The sequence below is a fragment of the Perissodus microlepis genome, chromosome 3, assembly GCF_051167445.1.
Source record: "Perissodus microlepis isolate ML-2025 ecotype Zambia chromosome 3, ASM5116744v1, whole genome shotgun sequence".
Classification (NCBI taxonomy): domain Eukaryota; kingdom Metazoa; phylum Chordata; class Actinopteri; order Cichliformes; family Cichlidae; genus Perissodus; species Perissodus microlepis.
Genome location: NC_140463.1, coordinates 29,671,032 through 29,693,659, shown reverse-complemented (window position 1 = coordinate 29,693,659; position 22,628 = coordinate 29,671,032). Strand labels below are relative to the sequence as shown.

The window sequence follows — 22,628 nt, the reverse complement described above, 5'->3', positions numbered from 1 at the left end:
GTTCCTGTCTATTGTGGTGGATGTAAATGTGGCCCTCTTCCATATTTCCCAAAAAGCCTCATTCAGGACCTTAAAAGGTTCCAAATACAGATAAACTAGGGTTAGCATTTTGCCTTAATCTGAAATAATGCCAGCTAAAACCGAAATGAGTGCCCAAGAGTTGTTTCATCAAACACTGTTTTCACCATTCAGTGAGACAATCCTGATGTGGAACACGTATTCACCTTTGAACTCACAGATATAGTGGTGATTTTTGGATGCCGAGTGACCTTGAATGGAAAGAAGAACAGGCGTGATGGATTTCCTGGGGTCACAGTTCACATAATAAACACATTTTATATGCTTCTACTTTTAAAATCCTAAACTTGTAGATTATTAGCTTTTCTCTGCTAGGTGAAGGCCTATTTGTGTTTTTTGTAAGGCAAGTATCCGCATGTTTGTACACAACCATCTCTTAAGTTTTCAAGAATTGGTCCAAACATGAGAAAATGTGAAAATGCTTTGTTTTTGCCAGAGGTCAGAGAAGAATGGTCAGACTGCTTTCAGATGATTGGAAGGAAACAATAATTCAAATGACCACTTATTACAACCAAGGTATGCAGAAGAGCATCGCAATGCACAGATGGGCTAGGGCAGAAGACCGCATCAGGTGCCACTGCTGTCAGCTAAGAACAAGAAACTCAGGCTACAGTGGGCACAGGCTCAGCAGAAGTGGATAAAAGAAGATCGGAAAAATGTTGCTTAGTCTTGATTTTTGTTGCAACATTCAGATGGTAGGGTCAGAATTTGGCATAAACAGCATAAAAACACAGAACCATCCTGGCTTGTGTCAACAGTTCACACTGCTGATGGTGGTATAACGGAGTGACAGACCACATCTATCCATTTACAACCGCAATGTACCCATCTTTTGATGGCTGCTTCCAGAAAATAGGTGCACTTCTTGTCACAAAGCTCCGATCATCTTCAGCTGGTTTCTTAAACCTGACAGTGAGTTCACTGTACTCAAATGACCTCTACAGTCTTCAGAGCTGAATCTAATGGAGTAGCTTATGGGTGTGGTGAAACGGGAGATTCGCATCATGGATAAGCAGCCAACAAATCTGCAACTGTATGATTTTTTCATGTCAATATGGACCAAAATCTTGATTCCAGCATCTTGTTGAAACTGTGTCATGAAGAATTAAAGTAGTTATGAAGGCAAAAGGTGGTTGAACATTGTAGTAACAAGGTGTACTTAATAAAGTGGCCGCTCAATGTATAATCACAGCAGTTTTTAGTCTGTAGGACAACAAAGTCTTATGTCAGTTTGTGAAATCGTTCAAAGATTGAGTGCTTTCAGAACCAAAAGAGCAACAAAGTCCATGATAGAAAGCAAATTTACAGGACTATTATTTGTTTGCTATAATATTTATGTTACACACGCACAAACATGGGATTCCGGTTTTGGGTTAAAAGACCGAATTTCTATTGTATTCTGGTAGAAGTGTCTCTAAGATATATGTGGTAAAGCACTAAATGCTGAATCTACTATCTATCTATCTATCTATCTATCTATCTATCTATCTATCTATCTATCTATCTATCTATCTATCTATCTATCTATCTATCTATCTATCTATCTATCTATCTATCTATCCTTATGGCTATTACCATTTTTTCAGAAATGCACTCCAATCAATGCAAACTTATAATCAATAAATCAAGTGTTGTGATATTATAAATAATATATGTAATGATAAATCTAAAGGATTTACAAATGAAAAAGAGCAATGCTTATGGGATATTATAGCTGGGTTTGTGTTGGCTGCCTCATATCTTTAAGACATTATGCTAAATGTATGAAAATTATGTCTCCATCAACTTTAATTTGACAACTTTTTTCTTCCTAATTTCCCCCCAGACGCTTTGAAAGCAGGCCTACCCTGCGGAGATGATCAAAAGAGCAGAGCTCCATCTTGACACAACACCCTCTCATCTCGCCTCTAAAGGCAGCTCGCATTGAATGGACAGATTATAAAAACATTGCTGCCATGTTAGCTACAGACCAGCACTCACACTACATAATTATTAGCCTGATGATTGCACACAAGTGTTTTTGGATGCTGCATCTGGCTCGGCGGATGATGGAAGTTGTTGTATGTATCCACCCGCATTTTTCTGGCTGTCAAAAATTGCATTCTGAGAAAGCCGTACTCCTCTCATCAAGAGTCATAATTTACTTGTCAAAGCAGGAGTCCTCTCAGCATGTGGGAGGCTCCCTGGGGTTATAATTGCGAGACGGTTTGGTTCTCCTGAAATGCCTCCAGTCAAGACGGAGCACGGGCCTGCTACTCAGGCTTTGTGTACTCTTTCCTTTTAAAAGTAGCCATTTACACAGAAAATTGTAAAACACGGTAAAAAACGAAAATATATATATATTTTTCTATATATATTTATATATATATATTTGAGTAGCTTCACTATACTTTCACCATCAACTCCTTATAATCTGTGACTTTCAACACTGATTACTTTGGTAATCTCTACACTGACACAAGGTCTCCACCTTGTGGATGAAGTATGAAAGTGACTTAAATGCTGCCTGCAGGTCAGCCAAGGTTCATCTGAAAAATCATGTTGGATTATTTTATATATAGAAATATGTAAATATACATGTGTATGTGTGAGACCATGTTGGATAATTTTATATGAATATTTATATACGCATATGTATTTATCCATCCAACCATCCAGCTTCTTTTGCTTATCCAATTCAGGGTCACGGTTGGGCTGGAGCCTAACCCAGCTGTCGCAGGGCGAGAGGCAGGGTGCACGCCGGATAGGAGATATATACTGTGTCTATATATCACTATCTATGCATATATATATATATATATAGATATCAATATAGATATATAGGAAGATAAAGATATATATAGCTTTATTAAGAGATATAAATAGCATGATGTATAAGTTTAACATGATGAAACACATATAGATGAACTTTAGCTGACCTGCAGGCAGCATCCCACATGTTTCAAACATACCGGTGTTGTGTCGTCGTACATTTTACTCTTACAATTTTTTAACAGCCATAAAGGTTTTAGATTAAGATTTCACATTTATCCAATAAATGACAAGCTTTTAAAACACTTTGTTCTTTATCGCTAGTGTGACCTCATAAAAACAGGAGACCACACACTTCCACCGAGGCTCAAAATTCCCCTGACGCCACGCTCAGACTGAATCCCAGGATCCAGAAGGATATAAAGGGTGATGAATTTCACAGTCTTCTTAAGAAAATAAAGATATTCCCAAGCGTCCTTGTGTCACATTGATAGGCATTTGTGAAGCTGTGATGTCAAATGTTCAGTTTTGCCTTATATCACAGTGAGAAAGAATACATTAAAAAATTCCTAAGCTAAGACCTATCTCCGAAAATATTTCCGTCCACATCCATCCATAACTTTCTGAGTAATCCTGGTAAACGACAAACTACCAATCATGTAACCTCCTACACACACAGTCAGTTTGTAGTTGTGGCTCTAAATGTCAGCTCAGTCTCATGGCTAATCCTGAGTTAGTCACAGAATGTGGTGCTTGTTCATGTGCACACACACAAAATGCCTTTTTTGTGACAGTCAGCACAGCTTTGGAATAAATGTGTTTCAGTGGGATGTGTTTTTTTCTGTGTCACATATTTTTTCACATTGCACTTATCTTATGTTAAATCTAACCCAGGTGACACAGAGAAAAGATTTTTAAACTTAGAGGCATGAGCTCTATTTTAACCCGAATCATCCTAAACCTGGAGATAAACAAATACCAAAGTATAAATGCAGCAGACCTGTTTGGATCTAGCGGTTAAATGATACTTGCTTTTTCAAACTACACTTATTGTCCCACATGAATCAGTTAATCAGTTCATTGTGTGGCCTGACACCCATGAGACTGTGTTATAAATGCAGCAGCTTTATCAAACACTCTAAACTCGAGGCTTGAAAAGGTAAAACTAATCAGACTGATTACAGATTATCTGTAGCAAAAATCCAGATGTGAGAGATTATTCTTCCTTTTCTCACATTTATTCAAATATTTTTACATATTAGGAGGAAATATAAATTTTAACATTTTTATTTTTTGCATGATGAAGTCAATCAGTTCTGTAAAAGTTTTACACCGGAAACTGCTCTCTGCTGGTCAGGGTAACAATGTCATCCATCTTGTCGAATAAGCCTTCAATCGCGGCGTTATTCTTTTTGCTGGTCAGCACATGGTACCTGCCCCCGCAGCGCTCTACGAGCCCCATCAGTTCTCCGTTCCTGAGGATGTGCTGCTCTGCGCTCTCCCCTAAAATCTCCCCCCATGTGAACAGCACCAGGGCGCGCTGCCAGATCTCCTGTCCGAGCAGGCTCATGTGCTCCTCCACGGCTCTTCTGTACTTCTGCGTGCAGGTCAGGAAGGCCGGCATGAGCAGCAGGACGACGTGGGGACCCGGGTGACACCAGGAGATGCTGTCGAGAATGCCTTTCAGCTGAGAGGCGTTTGCCTCGTCGGGTCCGTCTCGCCACCTCAGGCCGAGCGGCTCTGCGACGGCGAGGCGCCTTCCGGCTATTTGGCCTTTCCACGACCTGAAACTAGAGCCGCTGAATTTGGGCGCTTCTCCACCCAAGATGGTGACACCAGCAGGGGAGCAGGAAGACCAGGTCTCTCCCAAAACCATCACCCTCAAATCTGACCCGGGAGAGCCTTTGTTGTTTGCTCTTGTGCGAGGTCGAGACAGGAGCTTCAACTCGCCGATCACCTTTGCACTTTCGACCGCTTCTTGTCTCACTTTTGTCTTCTTTGTCTCCGTCAGCGTTTCGACTTTTAGTGTTTCAAGATGACAGTTATTGCTCTCTGCAACTGACAAAGTTGTTTTCATCCTCTGATCTTCATTATCTGAATCTTTTCCTCTTCCTCTTTCCCTCCTCTCACTGACCTCTCGGCACTCTAAAGGCGAGCTGTCTTCCGATCTCTTATCATCAGTCCCGTGTTGTCCGTTCTCCAAAACGCTGTGCTGTCTCCGGTTCAACTCTTCCTCTCGCTCTTTGAGGTTCTGCTCCCACGTGCTCAGTTTTTTCAGCGACTCCTTTAGATTCCTCTCCTTCTTGCGAAGCTCTTCCTTCAGCAGAGTCATTTCCCTGCCCATCTCATTCAACTGCTGTGTTGTGTAGTTCACGTGCTCGTTCTGCATCTGCAGCTCCGACTTCCAATTGAGCAACTCCTGTTCTTCGTTCTTCAAGTAGTACTCCCTGTCTTTCAGCTCTTTCCCTTGGTCTTTCAGTCCTCTGACCTTCTTCTGTAGATCGTGACCGTGAGAGCTTAGCTCCTTCTGTCTGCCCTCCAGGACTTTCAGTAAGCTTTCCAGCTCCCTCTCCATTTTCTCAACATTCTGCGCCTTCTGCTGCACTTCTTGCTCGTATTTATCCTTCTCCTCTCGTTCCTTTTGTTCTTTTATTTGCAGATTCATTTCCAGTTCTCTAAGTTCTTGTTCTTTACTTTCCAACTTTGCCTGTTTTTCGCCAAGCTCCTGCTGTTGTGCGTCGATGTCGTGACGTCTTTTGCTCAGCTCTTCTTCGCTTCGTAGCAGAACTTGCTCCCTTTCGCTCACTTCTTTCTCCCTTTTTAGGGATTTCTCTTCGAGCTCCTCATCCCTCGTTCTCTGTTTGCTTTGTTTCTCCATCATCTGCTTCTCAAAATGCTCTCCCAGCTCATTCATCTGCGCCTTAGTCTCATCTTCTCTCTCCTTCACCATTTCTAGCTCCACTTTTAGTTGAGCATTGGCGTCTTTTAAAGGCCCCAGCTCCAGATCTTTCTCTCTTAGCGTGATTTGGATTTCCTCGTATCCTCTGAGATATTTCCTGACCTCTTCGTCACTCTCCTTCTTCACTTCCTCACACTTAGCTCTGAGGTTGTCAGTCTCTTTTCTCATCATCTCATTTTGCTCCTGCAGCTCCTCAACTCTCTTCTGACTTAACTTGTATTTCTCTGTGATGACCTGAATGCTCTTAAGCGTTTCTTCCTCTAGCCGACTTATGGTGCTGTCCTTTTCCTGTGTGATTGACTCAATATCCTCATCTTTCATCTTGATCTCCTTTTCGTATTCCTGAATCATGGCCGTCATCTCCTTTTCCATTTTCTCAGTGAGCTCCTTCAGCTCTGACTTTGTCTGCTCGATTGTTAGCCTCAGCTGGACGGTCTCCTTCTCATTTTCCCTGTCTCTTTGCCTGAGGCGGTCAAGCTCTTTCTCTTTCTCCTGCAGTTTTTCCGTCATTTCCGCATCCTTTTCCCTGTCTTGGTCTTTTTGCCGCTGCTGTATCTCGTCGATAGCGGATGTTTTGCGGTCGTTGCTTTCTTTCAGCTCTTCTATTTCTCTTGAGAAGCTCGCACATGTCTGTTTTGCCTCATCGATCTCGCCGTCTCTCTGTGCAAGAAGACTTTGGGCTTGTGTCAGTTCCTTTGTCTTCTTGTCGATGATCTCTATCAGTTTGTTCACCTCGTTCGCCGCTTTCTCATCCTTCACCTTCTGCTCTTCCTTCCATCGTGTCTCCCTGGAGTCGGCCAGCTGTTTGGCGCTTTCAATGTCAGCCTCCTTCTCTTTCAGTTTTCTCTCCATGTCACTTAAAAGCTGCCGTCTCATCTCCTCCATCTCTCGTTCTTTGTCTTGCAGCCGTTGCTCTGCCTCTTTCTTTTGGCTGAGAATGATTTCCCCTCTTTCTTCTTCCTTTCTTTGCAGGATCTCGTCAATATCTTTAATGTGCTGTTTTAACTTTTCTATCACTCGGCTGTTTTCTTCCGCAGATTGCTCCATCTGTTTCTCGTGATTTAACTTGTCTCTTTCTCTTTCCTCTTCTGTCTGCTGCAACCGTTGCTCGAGCTCCTTTAAACGTTCCTTCAACCTTTCTAATTCTGCCTCTTGTTCCTCCAGTTTTTGCTCCAAAGCTTTTTTGTAGTTCAAATAATCATTTTCTTTCTCCTCCATCTGTCGAAGCTTCTCCTTCATTTCCACGAGTTTGGATTTCATCTCCTCTGTTTCCTTTTCCTTTTCTTGCAGCTGTTGCTCAGTCTCTTGCATGCTTTTTAAGTGATCCCGTTCTTTCTCCTGCTGTTGTTGCATTTTTCCTTTCATTTCTTCCACAAACGCTTTAAACTCCTCGATCTCTTTTTCCTTCTCCTCCAGCATTTGCTCCATCTCTCTCTTGTATCGCTCTTTGTCCTTTTCACTTTCTTCGATTTCGTTTTTAAGCTGACACTTTAACTCCTCTGTTAGCCGATCTCTCTCTTGCAGTTTTTCCAGAACGTACTTTTCATGGTTCTGATTCAGTATTTGCTTTTCTTTTGCATGCTTTAGCTTTATCTCTTCAACTTGGGAAGCATAGGTTTCTTCCAAGTCTCTTATCTGTCTCTGTCTTTCCTGCAGTTGTTTATCTATTTCTTTTGCGAACTGTTGTTTCAGCTCTTCGGTCTCCTTTTGCCTTTCTTGCTCTACGCCCCTTAGTTTTTCAGTGTACTGTTGCTGGATCCTCTCCACATCCTCCTCCTTTTGTTTCACATTTTTATGAACTTCCTCCTGGTGTTGGGCACTTCTCGTCTCCATCAGATTTACCATCTCACTGATTTTTAGCGTCATCTCTTGATGCTGATGTTTTAAGGCCTCTATCTCCTTTTCTTTCTCCCTCATCTTTTGTTCCAGTTCTCTTTTGTGGTTTTGATGAATCATCTCTTTGTCTTTGTCATTTTCCAGCATCTTTTCTTCCTTTTGTGCACGGCACTTTTCTTCTATATCTGCTATTGCTTTCTCTTTGGCCTCCACACATTCCTTCTTTTCTTTAGCAAACAGCTCTTTCAGCTCTGCGGCCTGCCTTTGTTTTTCTTGCTGTACGTTCTTTATTTCATCACCGTGCTCTTGTGCCATCCTTTCCAAGTCATCAGCTTTTTCTTTCAGCTTCTTTTCATATTCTTGCTGTTGTTGAACTTTTGCTGTCTCCATCATTTTTTCTATTTCATTAATGCTTGTGGCCATCTCTTCCTCGTGCTGCTTCCTTATGTCTTTTATCTCTGCTTCCTTCTCCTGTATTTTTACCTCCAACACTTTCTTATGCTGTGATTTGATTTCTTCCAATTTCCTCTCCATATCTGTCTCATGTTGTTTTACGTTATTGAGAGTTACCTGTTTTTCCTCCGAGGCTTTCTTCCTCAGTTCTTCCATCAGTTTGTCTTTTTCGAGCAGCTTTACTTCCATCTCACTCTTTAGTTTTTGTTCCATCTCTGCCGTCTCCCTGTTTTTTTCTTGTACTGTTCTCTTTAGAGTGTTCTCATAGTGGGTTTTAGTCCGGCTGATTTCTGCTATTAAAGACTCGTGTTTTTCAGTCCAGTCAGATATCTCTTTGTTGAGGAGCTCTATGGTCTGCCTCAGTTTCTCATATTCTTTCATCCATTCTTGTGTCTTTTCTCTAAAAGCATCCTCCCTTTGTTTCATCTCATGTTCCTTTTCTACGCTGGCACGCTCAAGGTCAAGAAGCTTAATTTGCTGCTCCTCGGTTCTTTCCTGCAGTTCCTCAATCTCTCTCTCTTTTATCTCCAGTTTGTAAAGCAGTTTTTCCCTTTCTTGTTGAGCTTGGCTCAGTGCTATGCGGATTCTCTCCTTTTCCAGGCTCAGATCCTGAATTTCTTTCTCTCTGTCCTCTGTCAGCCATCGCATCCTCTCCTCCAGCTCACCGAAATCGTTCTTCCTCTCGCCGACCCTCATGTCTTCATCCTCCGCTTCTTCCTTTTGAATGTCAGCTTTTCCTGGAGATTTCACCTTCTTCCTTCTATCAAAGAACCATCTGATGCTCTTCATCTCCCTGTCCCTCATGTTCTTCAGCTCTGCCTCCTGACGAAGCATCTTATCTGCCATCTCCTTCAGACGCTGGTTGAACTTTTCATTTCTTTGTTGGCTCAAATCCCTGACTTCTTGAACCAGACCGGAGAAAGCCTCGCATCTGTTCATTGTTGCCATCTTTTCCACTTTCTCTAGCAGCTCTGTCACCTTACTGGAACCTCTACCTCCTCTTCCTCCACCATCTACACTGCTGATGACGTGGTATCGCCGCCTGCACTTCTCCAGAAGCAACTGCAGGTCCCTGCCTCCACTCTGGATGTGCTGCTCAATATCCACTCCCTCTCTGAGCTGATCTCCATGGGTGAACAGCAAGATTGTGTGTCTCCATACACCTTCTCCCAGAAGTTCCAGATGTTCTCTCACATGTCCCGCTTTCACCAGTGTGTCCACCCTCAGAGTCAGCAGGAGTGCATGAGGACCCGGAGGGCACAAAGATACGCTGCAGACAATCTCTCTCTTCACTCTCTCTGGAGTTGCACCTGCCACACCCGCCTCCCAGCCCGGCGTGTCCACCACAGTCACCAGCCGCATGGCCACCTCCGCTTGTTGACGAATGCACTCTTCTGTTACGGCTCCCGACTGGAAGAACCCTGGTTTTCCAAGGATGGTGTTCCCAGCAGAACTTTTTCCAGTTTCACGCTCGCCCAATAGAACCAGTCTGATCTCAGGAAGACGTCGAGGGGATTTGGAGAAAGACTGGTGGGCGTCCAGCTCAGAACCCTGTGGACCATCGCCTGACAGGAAAAAAAGGGGACATTTTCAGTAAAAGAGAACTATTTTAATGCCATAACCCAGCTGTAATCTCCAAATATTTCATGTTTTTCATTTTATTTTTTATTTTTTTTGTAAAAAAATAGCCCAGAATAATCGCTCAGGCTACATTCACACGTAAACGGGTATTTTTTTCCACCTTAAAATAATTTAAAAGTCATATTGAAAAATATCTCCATCTCCATGGGTCTCAAGCACTAACTACAGCATCCCAAAGCAAGAGGTGGGGATATAACACTAACTACACATAAATGTTGGCCAATCAAAAGACAATAATCAAAATGTTGCAATATAAAACTCTGTCTTCTTTGTCTGTGTGTAAATGAAGATGTTTCTGAAACACTTGAATGAATGAAATCTCTATTTTTTGTACAGTAAACAAAGCTACATTTACCTGAGTACTCTATGTGTTAGTACAGGCTTTATTTCTTTACAACTTGGGACTGACTTTCTCTGCTGTGCAGGTAACAAGAGAGAAGAGCTTTCAACAGGAAAATCAGGTAAAACTCAGCCTTACAATAAAAACTGTAATTGTAAGATCCTATAGTAAGACAAAAACAGGCTCTGTAAGCCTGCAGAGATCTGTGTGAATCCCTGTGATTTTGGTTATAGTTAGTAGTGTTACCACTACTTACACACTAGAAAACATAGAGCCACACTTGTGTTTCTTTTCACTTTAAATCTAATAATCACATTACTTTAGTGACTTCAGTCTCTGTCAGCTTCTGAGCTTGATCCTAGCAAATACAACCTACCTAAACACAAATCAGCACTGTTATTTAGAGTTGTATTTCTGGTCTGTGACGTTTTATTTGTGCCAAAATTGCCAAAATTATGCACAATGTCTATGTCTGAACTGAACACATTGAAAAAACATTTGACAATCACTTTTTCACTTCAAGCTGTAAAGATGGATACGCTCTGTGACGACAGTGATGGGTACTTCTAGCAGGATAACACACAATTGTCACTGGTTTCTTGAACATGACGATGGGTCCACTGTATTTAAATGACCTCCCAGTCACCAGATCTCAATTTAATAGGGCACCTTTGGGATGTGGTGGAACATGAGGTTAATATCGCAGATGAGCAGCAACTGTGTGAGCTTATCATGTCAATATGAACCAAAATCCCTGAGAAGTTTTCGAGTACCTTGTTAAATCTGTGTCACAAAGAATTAAGGCTGTGCTGAAGGCAAAAAGGAAAACGAAATTAATACTAGCACTAACTAATGAAACTAATGCAAAACCTTTAAAGTGATGAGAAGTCACTTATCAGTGCTGTTTCTGTGTAAAGATAAACTCTAAATCCTGACTGAAGCTCTTCCTACAAACACATTAAGTCCATTCAAGGTGGGGGTCAAACATGGTGCTAGCAAGGTGTACCTAATAAAGTGGCTGGTGCAGACAGTGTGGATCTCAAGATAATTTTGGCATGCTTGTTGAATATCATCATTTATAATTCCTCCATCTTTGTGATGCAGTGACGACTGATATTAACTTTGTTCTGGTCTCGATCAACCTTTTTTCTGGGCCTTCTAATCATATGAAATGATTTCATGAACTTAAGAAAACTTGGGAAGTGTTATAAAAATAAACAGACTTACTAATGAGAGTGGCTTTGATGGTCCCTCTCTGCATCTGCGCCTCCATCTGTCGCTGTTTCTTTCTCCTCTCCCTGGCTCTCCTCTTCCCATCGGCCTCCAGCCCCAACACGATGGTATCCATCTCTAAATGGTTGCTTCCATTCTTTTTCTTATCTACCATCTCCTCCAGCTTCCTTATCAGCTCTTTAACCTGTGTCCCATCTCCTTTGCTCCGGTTATTCACAACATGGTATCTGTTTCCACACTTCTGCAGGAGTCTATGGAGCGACGGGCCGCTTGACACGATTCGTTGCTCCATGGTGCCCATGCCCAGTTCGTCTCCTCTGGTGAACAGCACCATAGTGTGCTCCCACACGTGTTTCCCCAGCGGCTCCAGGTGTTCCTCAATCTCTATGATGTAGTCATCTGTCACAGAAGCACAGGCCCGCACGGCCAGCAACACAGCGTGAGGCCCGGGAGGACAAAGCGACACGCTTCTCAAAGTTTCTCTCCTTACCCAGTTTGGAGTGCTATTAAGCGGGTAGTACCACTCCCACCCAGGTGTATCCACCACTGTGAGTTTTCGCCCCACCACATCAGCTCGCCTTTTCACACACTCCTCTGTGGGCTTCCCGCTTTCAAATCCCCCCACTCCTCCCAGTATCGTGTTGCCTGCGGCGCTCTTCCCAGTTCCTTTCCGGCCAAGGAGGACCAGCCTAAGTTCCTGAAGAGCAGGGGGGCTACTGTCTGAGGCAGGGGGGTGTTGTGGCTTCATGGTGGCCTGCAGGCTCTCATCTGTGAAGAAAGGGAGAAGTACTTCCTCAATGCACCGCACCGGATAAGCTGAATGACACAGACACAGAAATGCGATAATAGTCAGACATCTGCTCACTACTTTACTCTTAAAACTGCACCTGAAGCCCTCAGTTTCAACACCCAGTGTTACCCAACATCTGTAAGAGGACTATTATACTATGCTTGCAAATTATATACTGATTGTAACACATTAAAGCACATCTGCATCATCAAGTGAGACTGTTTATCATTGTCGTTATCAATCTGTCTTCAGCGTCACTCAAAGGGGCCAGAGTGCAAGCTAAAATAAAAATTACTGTTAAAATTACTGTTTTATAAAAAAGTAAAAGATCTACAAGAAACTCACCACCATTTGTGCTTACGGCCGGACTGCAGTTCTCATTAGTCATGTCCATCGCCCCTGCGTGCACTTTCCTCCTCTTCTTCCTCTTCCTCTTTTTTAGTTCCTGTGTTTTTTTCTACAGCAACGATTTCTTCACCATCATTACGAAGGGAAACACAAAAAACCCCTCCCCCACTTGCTAAATAACTGACCCAAGCTGATGATTGCAGTCACACAAAGTGAACAAAGACTGTCTGAGGGAGGCAGACTCGCTGCCTCACGTGACCTGTCTGTGGTTTTTTAACTTGCTCTCATTGAACACGACAGGAAGTTAGACGGGTGGCACGGTGAGCTTTTGTGACAGTCCATGTTTGCAAAGTAAATGCAGGCAACACGTCTCTGCTCCTACATGCCGCACACAGATGCAATGGTTCACACATGTATGCACATGGTGTACATACACAGAACAAGCTTCTGCATGCACACATGAGCAGATGCATGTGTTATCTTGAGAACTGCAGAGCTCCTTACCGTCAAATGGTGCTCTGTGGTTAAGAGTGTGGAACTTCGGTTTCCTCTACCCATGAGCGACAAGAGACGACTCGAAATAAGATAACTGTCATCGCCACAGAGGTTTTTCATACTGAGGAAGCACATGCAAACTTTAATTTAAGATCCCGTTTTATAAAGCACAAAGGATGAAGACAGGTTTGCATTTATTTAAGATGCAGAATTTTAATGTTTGTTTTCTACTTCAGAAACGTGTTGCTAACTGAAACTAACGGTGTCGAATAAGGAAGAGCACGGTTCATCACGTTTATCAGAGCACCACGATGCACTATGTTCCTCATTTTACTCACGGCTACACTGCACTAAACTGAAGCCGCCAACCATCCTACAATCACTTCCCCATATTTACATCATGCAAATTCAGAGTGAACTCGGAAATGGCAGCTGAGAGAGAGGAAAAAAAACAACAACTAAAAAGAGCAAATGTTTCCGCTGTTAGTGAGTAAGGTTTTATTTAAATAGCGCTTCTCAATAACGACATTCACAAAGTGTTTCACAATACAGAATAAGATGCAACAATTAAAATAGCATAAACAGATAAAACTAAATAAAGGCAAGCCTCTTTCTTTATTTTAGAAACATGAACAGCTTCAATGAGTCTTACGTCCAACGGAAACAAGTGCCATGGTTTGGGGCCCACAACCTCAAAACTACAGTTTTGGATGTTGGTACAACCGACAAATACTGATCAAACCTTACAGATCTAGTCCGGTGGGTCAAAAATGAGGCGAACAGGGCCAGCAAAGACTTCAACCTGCTGGACAGCTTTGGAAAAGTAGGCCATAAATCTTTGGACTTTTAACATCATCAAGTTTTATAGACTAAAGCCAGTTATGCTACACCAAAGTAGTTAAGTAATAAGTAATTAAATGACAGACGTGAAAAACAGTTTCTGTTTTTCACTGTCTAAACGTCTTTACACTGACAGAAAGTGCAGTTTCATTCATCCCACTCGAGATCAAAGTGCGCTGTGTGTGGACCTCAATGTACCATGAGTGTGACATCACTGATTTAGAAATGGTGGGCTCTGATGACAAGTCTTCAGACAGCATAGAGAAAAATTATGATGATTGTCATGACAGCTGAACAAGCTGTTGATTTAGATAATGACATACAATGGCAGAGCCATGAGAAAGACTCTGCTCCAACTACAGTTTTCTTTAGTAAAGTGTTTTTGGAACCATTTTACTTTATTTTTTTCCCCTTTTTTCAGCACTGGCACAAACTCACTGAGTCGTAAACTTTATTTATAGTTAATGAAGAATAACTTCCATCACTGTTTAAAATCAACCGTGGACTACACATACAACGCATGTCTTGAAATAGTGTTTATAATTAGCTGTTTTCTATCTGGTTTCATTATGCTTCTGTGTGGTTTTGGTTTCATTTATTACTTTAAATGTATTTGTATTTAGTATTTGTACCCTTTAGTCCTTGTATTTTAGTTCTGCTGACTTTTTGTGTTTAGGGAGTTTATTTAGTTGTTAAAGCATTTCCCTTTGTCTTTCTGTGCTTTCTGGTAGCAGTTCATTTGTATTTAGCATTCAGTATTCTTCCCTCCTCCACATCCTCTCCCCTCTGTTTGATTTCACTGTGATTCTATGTTCTTAGTTTTATGTCTGTCTTTTGTTGGTGGCTTGGGGTTTTGATTTTTATCTTTTGTTATACTTGATTTCTAGTTGCTGTTCATAAGTTTTTTATTTATGTATCTCTGGGGCTCCTTTTGTACACTGTAGTCTGTCTCAGTATTAAGTGGTCATCTCTTGGGTATTTTCCTGTTTTTACTTTGTTAGCAAGTAGCCTGTGGTTTCTTTTTTACAATTTTCTAGGGATGAGTTTGGTTTTTTTTAATTTTCTGGTGCTTGGTTCTTGTATTTGTAGTAACAGTAATCCCCCCTGCTCTGTCTCGTCCTCCCATATTGGATCTCGTACTCCCTCTATTGATTCACTTATCTTTCTACATTATGTTGTTTTAGTTGTTTCCATGTTTTAGTTAGAGTTTTACTTCCTCTTCTGGCAAGATTTGGCACAGCTGTGCATCTTTACCCTCTGGTATTCCTGTTCTCAGTGTTGTTTTGTCCATTTATCCCTGGTTATGTATTTTCTGTGGTTTCTGGTGGTGTCCAAACTAGAAGTGACATGGTGACCGGGTTGCACAGAAACTGAATGACATTCAGAAGCATCGAGCAACTATGGGAAAATTAACCGCTAATGTTGAAGAACTGAGATAAATTATAATCAATTTCCATGTGAGCGACTGAAGTAACTACCAATTACAGTGAAGAATGGCTCTGATATATGACCTTGTTGTAAATACCAATTTGCTGACAAATTGACAGCTGGTCACACATTCCAGACTCTCCAGTCGCTCACCTGGAAGTTGAGAAGTTTATCTTGGCTCTCACCCACTTCCCATTACCAACACTTATTTCTCCCTTACTTGCAGAATCTTATTCACGTTCTGTGGTTTCTGGTTTCCACATTGCTTCCAGTGAAGCTTAAGAGCCTCCTCTAGGCAATTGAACTCGTAATGTCTACAAGTGACTGTCCATCAGCTTCAAAGTGATGTTTGACCAACAAATCAAAGCTACATCCATACTAGGAGGGATTCATAATGATATGAACACCAGAAACTACAAAGAAAAATGGTGGCACGGTGACAGGGCAGGTCAAATACAGTGGCTTGCAAAAGTATTCGGCCCCCTTGAACTTTTCCACATTTTGTCACATTACAGCCACAAACATGAATCAATTTTATTGGAATTCCACGTGAAAGACCAACACAAAGTGGTGTACACGTGAGAAGTGGAACGAAAATCATATATGATTCCAAACATTTTTTACAAATAAATAACTGGAAAGTGGGGTGTGCGTAATTATTCAGCCACCCGAGTCAATACTTTGTAAAACCACCTTTTGCTGCAATTACAGCTGTCAGTCTTTTAGGGTATGTCTCTACCAGCTTTGCACATCTAGACACTGAAATCCTTGCCCATTCTTCTTTTCAAAACAGCTCCAGCTCAGTCAGATTAGATGGACAGGGTTTGTAAACAGCAGTTTTCAGATCTTGCCACAGATTCTCGATTGGATTTAGATCTGGACTTTGACTGGGCCATTCTAACACATGGATATGTTTTGTTTTAAACCATCCCATTGTTGCCCTGGCTTTATGTTTAGGGTCGTTGTCCTGCTGGAAGGTGAACCTCCGCCCCAGTCTCAAGTCTTTTGCAGACTCTAAGAGGTTTTCTTCCAAGATTGCCCTGTATTTGGCTCCATCCATCTTCCCATCAACTCTGACCAGCTTCCCTGTCCCTGCTGAAGAGAAGCACCCCCAGATCATGATGCTGCCACCACCATATTTGACAGTGGGGATGGTGTGTTCAGAGTGATGTGCAGTGTTAGTTTTCTGCCACACATAGCGTTTTGCATTTTGGCCAAAAAGTTCCATTTTGGTCTCATCTGACCAGAGCACCTTCTTCCACATGGTTGCTGTGTCCCCCACATGGCTTGTGGCAAACTGCAAACGGGACTTCTTATGGTTTTCTTTCAACAATGGCTTTCTTCTTGCCACTCTTCCATAAAGGCCAACTTTGTGCAGTGCACGACTAATAGTTGTCCTATGAACAGATTCCCCCAAATGAGCTGTAGATCTCTGCAGCTCGTCCAGAGTCACCATGGGCCTCTTGGCTGCATTTCTGATCAGCGCTCTTCTTGTTCGGCCTGTGAGTTTAGGTGGACGGCCTTGTCTTGGTAGGTTTACAGTTGTGCCATACTCCTTCCATTTCTGAATGATTGCTGTGGGATGTTCAAGGCTTGGGAAATCTTTTTGTAGCCTAAGCCTGCTTTAAATTTCTCAATACCTTTATCCCTGACCTGTCTGGTGTCTAAATCCAATCGAGAATCTGTGGCAAGATCTGAAAACTGCTGTTCACAAACGCTGTCCATCTAATCTGACTGAGCTGGAGCTGTTTTGAAAAGAAGAATGGGCAAGGATTTCAGTGTCTAGATGTGCAAAGCTGGTAGAGACATACCCTAAAAGACTGGCAGCTGTAATTTCAGCAAAAGGTGGTTCTACAAAGTATTGACTCAGGGGGCTGAATAATTACACACACCCCACTTGTCAGTTATTTATTTGTAAAAATAAATCATGTATGATTTTCGTTCCACTTCTCACGTGTACACCACTTTGTGTTGGTCTTTCACGTGGAATTCCAATAAAATTGATTCATGTTTGTGGCTGTAATGTGACAAAATGTGGAAAAGTTCAAGGGGGCCGAATACTTTTGCAAGCCACTGTATTCCTATAACTTCCAGATGAGTGAGTGAAGCAATTGCCAATGAGTGTAGGATAAAGACCTGGTAGTAAAAGACATTGAAGGATTACCTAAGCAACCGTGTCCTGAAATATCCAGTAGCATCCAACCACCTTCAAGTGATGGACAACGAGGTGATGGACAAAGATTTTGTGGGTCTTTCGGGCTAACTGACAACAAACTTAGGCGATATGATTGAAAAGCTAGAACAGCTATTAAATGGGCCTCACAGAGAGATTATTTTCCCAGTTACACAAAAAGCAGGAGAAAAGAACTGAGATTCTGAGATGAAAATATTGAAATAATGGACTGAACAGAAATTTTCCCATTTCTTCAGTTTGTTCATAGGCATGCTGTATATATTTTATTTTTACTTAAATATAGTATGAGAGAGAAGCTAGATTAGCACAGAGGAAAATAACAATTTAGCTTTACCCCAGGTCAATCTGAAATACGGGATGCATTTATTTCCTAACAGTTGTTGTATTGTGTCCCTGCACCTTGGCTGTGTGGCCTCTCTAGGTATACACACATGGTACACCATGTTCTCCTGTCCTGTCCAGTGAGCACCATGAAAACACACACAAATATTAGATCATGTTCTTTATGATTCACCCTTTCCTCCAGCACTGCTCAGGGTTAATAAAAACAAACCCTGTTTATGGAAAGGACTGAATCAGCCGTATTGATTTGGCACCATTAACCCAAGCGGAGCTGTTTTGAGGTCTGTTAAGTGTTCTGCGAGTATTACCATGATGGATGCCTTTTGACACGCGCGCTGCTTTTTGTAAATGTCAAATGAATTACTTTTATTGGACTCCCTGCAGCAGCGGCAGCAATCCCCTCCAAATGTGAGGCTGTCCAGCATCTAAAAGAGTCCATATCATGAATAAAAAATCAGCCCGAAAAATTCCACCATCAGCGCTGGAGCTCTCTTTAATGTATCATGTAAATTTCCATCGGCATTTGCTGATTAGTTTGCCCCTGAAATTAACTGGTCAATGGAGAAGATAAGTGCTAGTGGTGGAAATGGGAAACACAGAAATGTACAGTGCCATGTTCCCTCTGTAATTTTAGTTGAACCGTGAGGCTTGTGGGGTTTCATTTTTAAAGTAAAAGAACTGCGGCCAATAAAGTTTCTTTTTATGGCTGATTTAAGAGTGCACGTCTTTCCAGCTCTGAAAATTAAACCATATTTTATGGTTTGAGTACCACTGATGGAAAGTCTTTCTCACGTATTAATGAAAGAGAAATTTTGTTCATGTACTAACCACCCACTCCTCGGAAGTTTTGACTTCTATTGTTTTTGGACTCATTTGTTGCTCTTTATTAACCTTTGACACAATATCAGTGCCAGTATGGAAAACTGTTTACATCTAGTGACTCCACAGCAACATGTTAATGCTAGAGCAGGCTAACTGTGACTGCGAGCAGCCACAGATGTAGCAGTGTTTGCAAAGGTGGTGATACCATATTAGCAAAAATAGCAGTGGTAACATTAGCAGCATACAAACTGGAAGATAGTGATGTGTCGGTCTTTGACATGAACGACGCGAGCCGGCTCCTTATCGCGAGCTGTGGTTTTTTTCCCCCTTCTCTCACCCTCTCTCTCGCACTTTTTTTCTGCTTCACTCCGCACGCGAGCCTTGTGCTTTGCGCTGGGAAGAAGGGGGAGAGGCTGATAGGTTTGTAGCATAAACCTATTCGCTGGAACGTTAAGGACAATTTAATTACACAGCAAAGCAAGACACGAGTAGGCAAAGTTCTTTATGTTTCTCGTGCACGGGAGAGAACTGGACAAACGCCGTCCCTTTGCTTGACCCCAGTTGCTCTCGTCCGCTCCCCCGTAACACTGCTCTTTTATTACACATAGGTTCATTAACACATGACGTCTACATACACACAAGGAGTACCTTGCCTGTGCGTTGTGTAAGTATGTGTGTGTGTGTGTGTGTGTGTGTGGGGGGGGGGGGGGGGTCAGTGTGTGACCACATAAAGACTTCCCTAAACCTGCTGGTCTGGAAGTCCAGCAGTTCATCTAAACAAAAGGCACTTAGCCTAAAACAGATATAGATACGTTTATCCTACCACAAAACAATAAGAGAAGGTACGACCTCTCCCATGCTCCTAGGATGTGGGTGTGAATGCCAGAACACTCTGGAATGCACACAAAGTCTTTGCAGACTACTAAAGATCACACATCCAGTCACTACACAATCGATTATACACCTCTAAGCATATATGGTTAAATATTTCTTAATACAAATGACAATAATAAAATCTAAACCCATCAGAGGCGGTAGTTACACTCGCAGTAGCACAGGAAGAGAGCGGGAGGGAAAGAGAGAGAAAGAGAGCCAGGGACAACAACGTCACATATTTTCAGTTGCAGATGATAAAGGATTCAGAAAGTTTATTCATGCAGGCCCGTATGACAGAGAATGTGCATCTTCTTTTTGTTTTCATATTTTAATTTATATTTTATTGTGTTGTGGTTTGCAGTGTTTTGTGTTGTTTCACTTTAAATTTGTAAAAGGAAAAAGCTGAAAATTTAAATAGTTAAAAGTTGAAATGTGAATAGTTGTTTTTTGTATTATATGATTTATTTATTACATTTTATGTGGAGTGAATAAATAAAAGTATATTTACGGTGGCCCCTAGAGACAGAGCATGTACAAACTTCAAATCACGTACGAACTCCGAAGCACGTACAAACTCCAAAACACGTAAAAACTCAGAAGCACATAAAAACTCAAAACACGTACAAAATACAACAGAAGTGTGCCAGGATGCTAGGGCGCAGTGTTGAGCTTTGTTACCTAGTGGCTACACAAGCCAGGAAGTACCAAGGACCGGATTTGGTGTGTGGTAGTAACAGGTAAATGAACTTTTTTTTTAAAATTATTTGAATATATTTGAGTGCTTGTGTATAAATACACAAACAATACACATGTGCTTTCAATCGTGTAATTTAAGTGATCTAGGTAGCTCTGTTTTAGAAGTTCAGTTAATGCTAGAAATGTGTTTTGGAGTTTGTACGTGCTTTGTCTCTAGGGGCCACCACATATATTTATATATAAACATATATAAATAAAACCACTTTTTTTTTTACATTAGTAATTCATTTTGTGCATAATTTTATATTATTGTTAATAATAAATTAATTAAAGCAACAAAACAACCTGAAGAGCCGGTTCGGAGCCGAAAGAGCCGGCTCTTTTTAGTGAGCCGAGCCGAAAGAGCCGGTTCTCTAAAAAGAGCCGGAAATCCCATCACTACAAGGGAGCAAAGCATTTGGTAATATTCATTGGATCTGGGCTTTGTGCAGAAACTGACTGCAAAGGATTTTATCCAATAACTGAAAGCAAACCTTTTTTTAAATCCAATTTTTCTTTTACTGAACTACTAAAATGATGTGTTTGTCCAACCAATTATTTACCTAACTTTAACTATTTTGGTTTTTTCACTGTTGTGGGTAAAAATGTCACAATCCTGGGTCTTTTGACCCAGCCTTATTAGTTTCACCTTATTTTGATGTTTATGGTTTATGTTTAAGTCCTTTAGGTTTTCTAAGTTCATTCTACTGTGCCTAGGTTGCCATTATAGTTTGTTTTTTTTAGATTGCCCTTGTGTCTTCTACCCCTGTGTTTAAGTTTCCCTCACCCTTTATGTGTTTCATGTCTGCGTGTCTTATGCTGTCAAGTTCATGTTGTCATGTCTTCATTCCAGGCTATTTTACTGCGTAAGTTCCTTTCCTGTGTGCAGTGTGTCTTGTTTTGCTTCCCCTTGTCTCGTTAGGTCTGATTTGTCCCAGCTGGGCGCCCACCTGTTCCCAATCCTCTCTTTATCTTTCTGTGTATTTAAGTCCTCTGTCCTCTTTGTTTAATGTCAGGGTGTCTGTTGTCTTTTGCGGCATGTCTATGTCATGTCAGGTATCTTTGTATACACGCCAAGTTTCATGTTTAGGGTTTTTCATGTTTTATTTTTAGTTTCCCCAGTTTAGGTTATTGTTTGTTCTCATCTTTGCTTGACTTATGCATTACTTTGTATTTTTCCATCAGCCATATTAAACGGCTCGTTTTTTTGTTGACTCAATTACGTTCCACGTTCTATTTTGTCTGCACTTGGGTCTACTGTTCATACTTCACACAGTCAGCTACTCTGCCAGACTGTGACAAAAAAAATGTATGCAACTTGAGATTCAACAAGTGTGAGGCTGAAGCAGTGTAGAAATGTCCCAACAAGTAAAGCAAGTACTGCCTTAGTTGCCTTACTGTTATGTTAAAATAGGAATTTTCACTCCAGTGGATCATTGGGCTTTCAAGAGTTAAAATTTTCCCGTGAGCCAGTTTTAGAAATAATAGCATAAATAGCTTTCAGGTGGTTTCAAATTTTCTTTTATTTTGCCATACCATCTAACCTTAGCCTTTTTTAAAAACCCCAGACCACGCTCTTACAAACATAACCAGGTATGTTTTTATTCCCCCAAGCTGACCAGGCTTTAACCCCAGTTTTTCACATCAGGATTTTTCTTTCACATCTGATATGGTTTCTACATAAACTTTGTATTCCTGCCAGCAGAGAAAATGTTATGCTTTTTTCTTGGAGTCATTTCACAAACCAAGAAGCTTGATTTGTGAAGCTATTTATTATATACATACAAATATACTTTAAACACAGCACAAACAGACTGAGATGGCAAATACTTTTTAGTGGAGTAGCAGAGTTATCATAACCTTGAAATAATAACAAGCCAAAGCCAACACTTTCAATAAAACTACCACATGAGCAAATAGCAACAACAAACAGAGTCACTGCTATTAAAAGTGAATGAACATGCAGCACAAAGACCACATCTTACACTGAGTAAAAGGGTTATATTAAAAAAGAAAGCTAAAACAAATCACATTTCTTTTATAAACACACTGAAATAGACATCATCCATCAAAATGCTTTTGAACCAACAATGAACCGACATAAGTGGGAGGAAACTAAATAATTTACAATGCTAAATTAATACATAACAAACATAACACAAGGTCGACAGCTACTTTTTGTGACTTAAATTTACTATTAATTTCAGAAGCACTTATGTTTAAGTCTAGAGTGAACCTTCTAGGAGTACAGTACTGTGCAAAAGTCTTGAGCCATTCTCATTTCTTTATATTTAGCTTTGAAAGTGGGAAATAGGTGCAATGATTTAGGGATAACACACAAAGTGTTTCATTCTGTGTGTTTTTCCATCCAGGTATGTTCTTACTGCTTTGACAGTGTGTTTGGGATCATTGCCATGATGAAAAATGAAGCTTGTCAATCAGACAAAAATGTATAAATTTTCATCAT

The 22,628-nt window shown here is 41.2% G+C and overlaps 1 protein-coding gene across 1 annotated transcript; it reads right to left on the bottom strand.

Annotated features, from left to right (window-relative positions):
- Window positions 1-2,950: 2,950 nt before the first annotated feature.
- On the bottom strand, window positions 2,951-12,626 carry LOC146391048 (uncharacterized). Its single transcript, XM_084923943.1, has 3 exons — window positions 12,427-12,626; window positions 11,286-12,059; window positions 2,951-9,642 (listed from the first exon to the last, which is right to left on the bottom strand). Exons 1-3 carry the CDS (start codon window positions 12,473-12,475, stop codon window positions 4,157-4,159), a joined length of 6,309 nt encoding a protein of 2,102 aa, XP_084780069.1. The 5' UTR covers window positions 12,476-12,626; the 3' UTR covers window positions 2,951-4,156.
- Between the last annotated feature and the right edge of the window lie 10,002 nt (window positions 12,627-22,628).

Bases quoted from the DNA above. Each gene is read 5' to 3' on its own strand.
- LOC146391048 (XM_084923943.1), bottom strand. From the start codon at position 12,475: ATGGACATGACTAATGAGAACTGCAGTCCGGCCGTAAGCACAAATGGT. The intron at 12,060-12,426 runs GTGAGTTTCTTG...CTTTCTTCACAG, and splicing joins GGCCGTAAGCACAAATGGTG to ATGAGAGCCTGCAGGCCACC. The intron at 9,643-11,285 runs GTAAGTCTGTTT...TTTTCCTGTCAG, and splicing joins CATCAAAGCCACTCTCATTA to GCGATGGTCCACAGGGTTCT.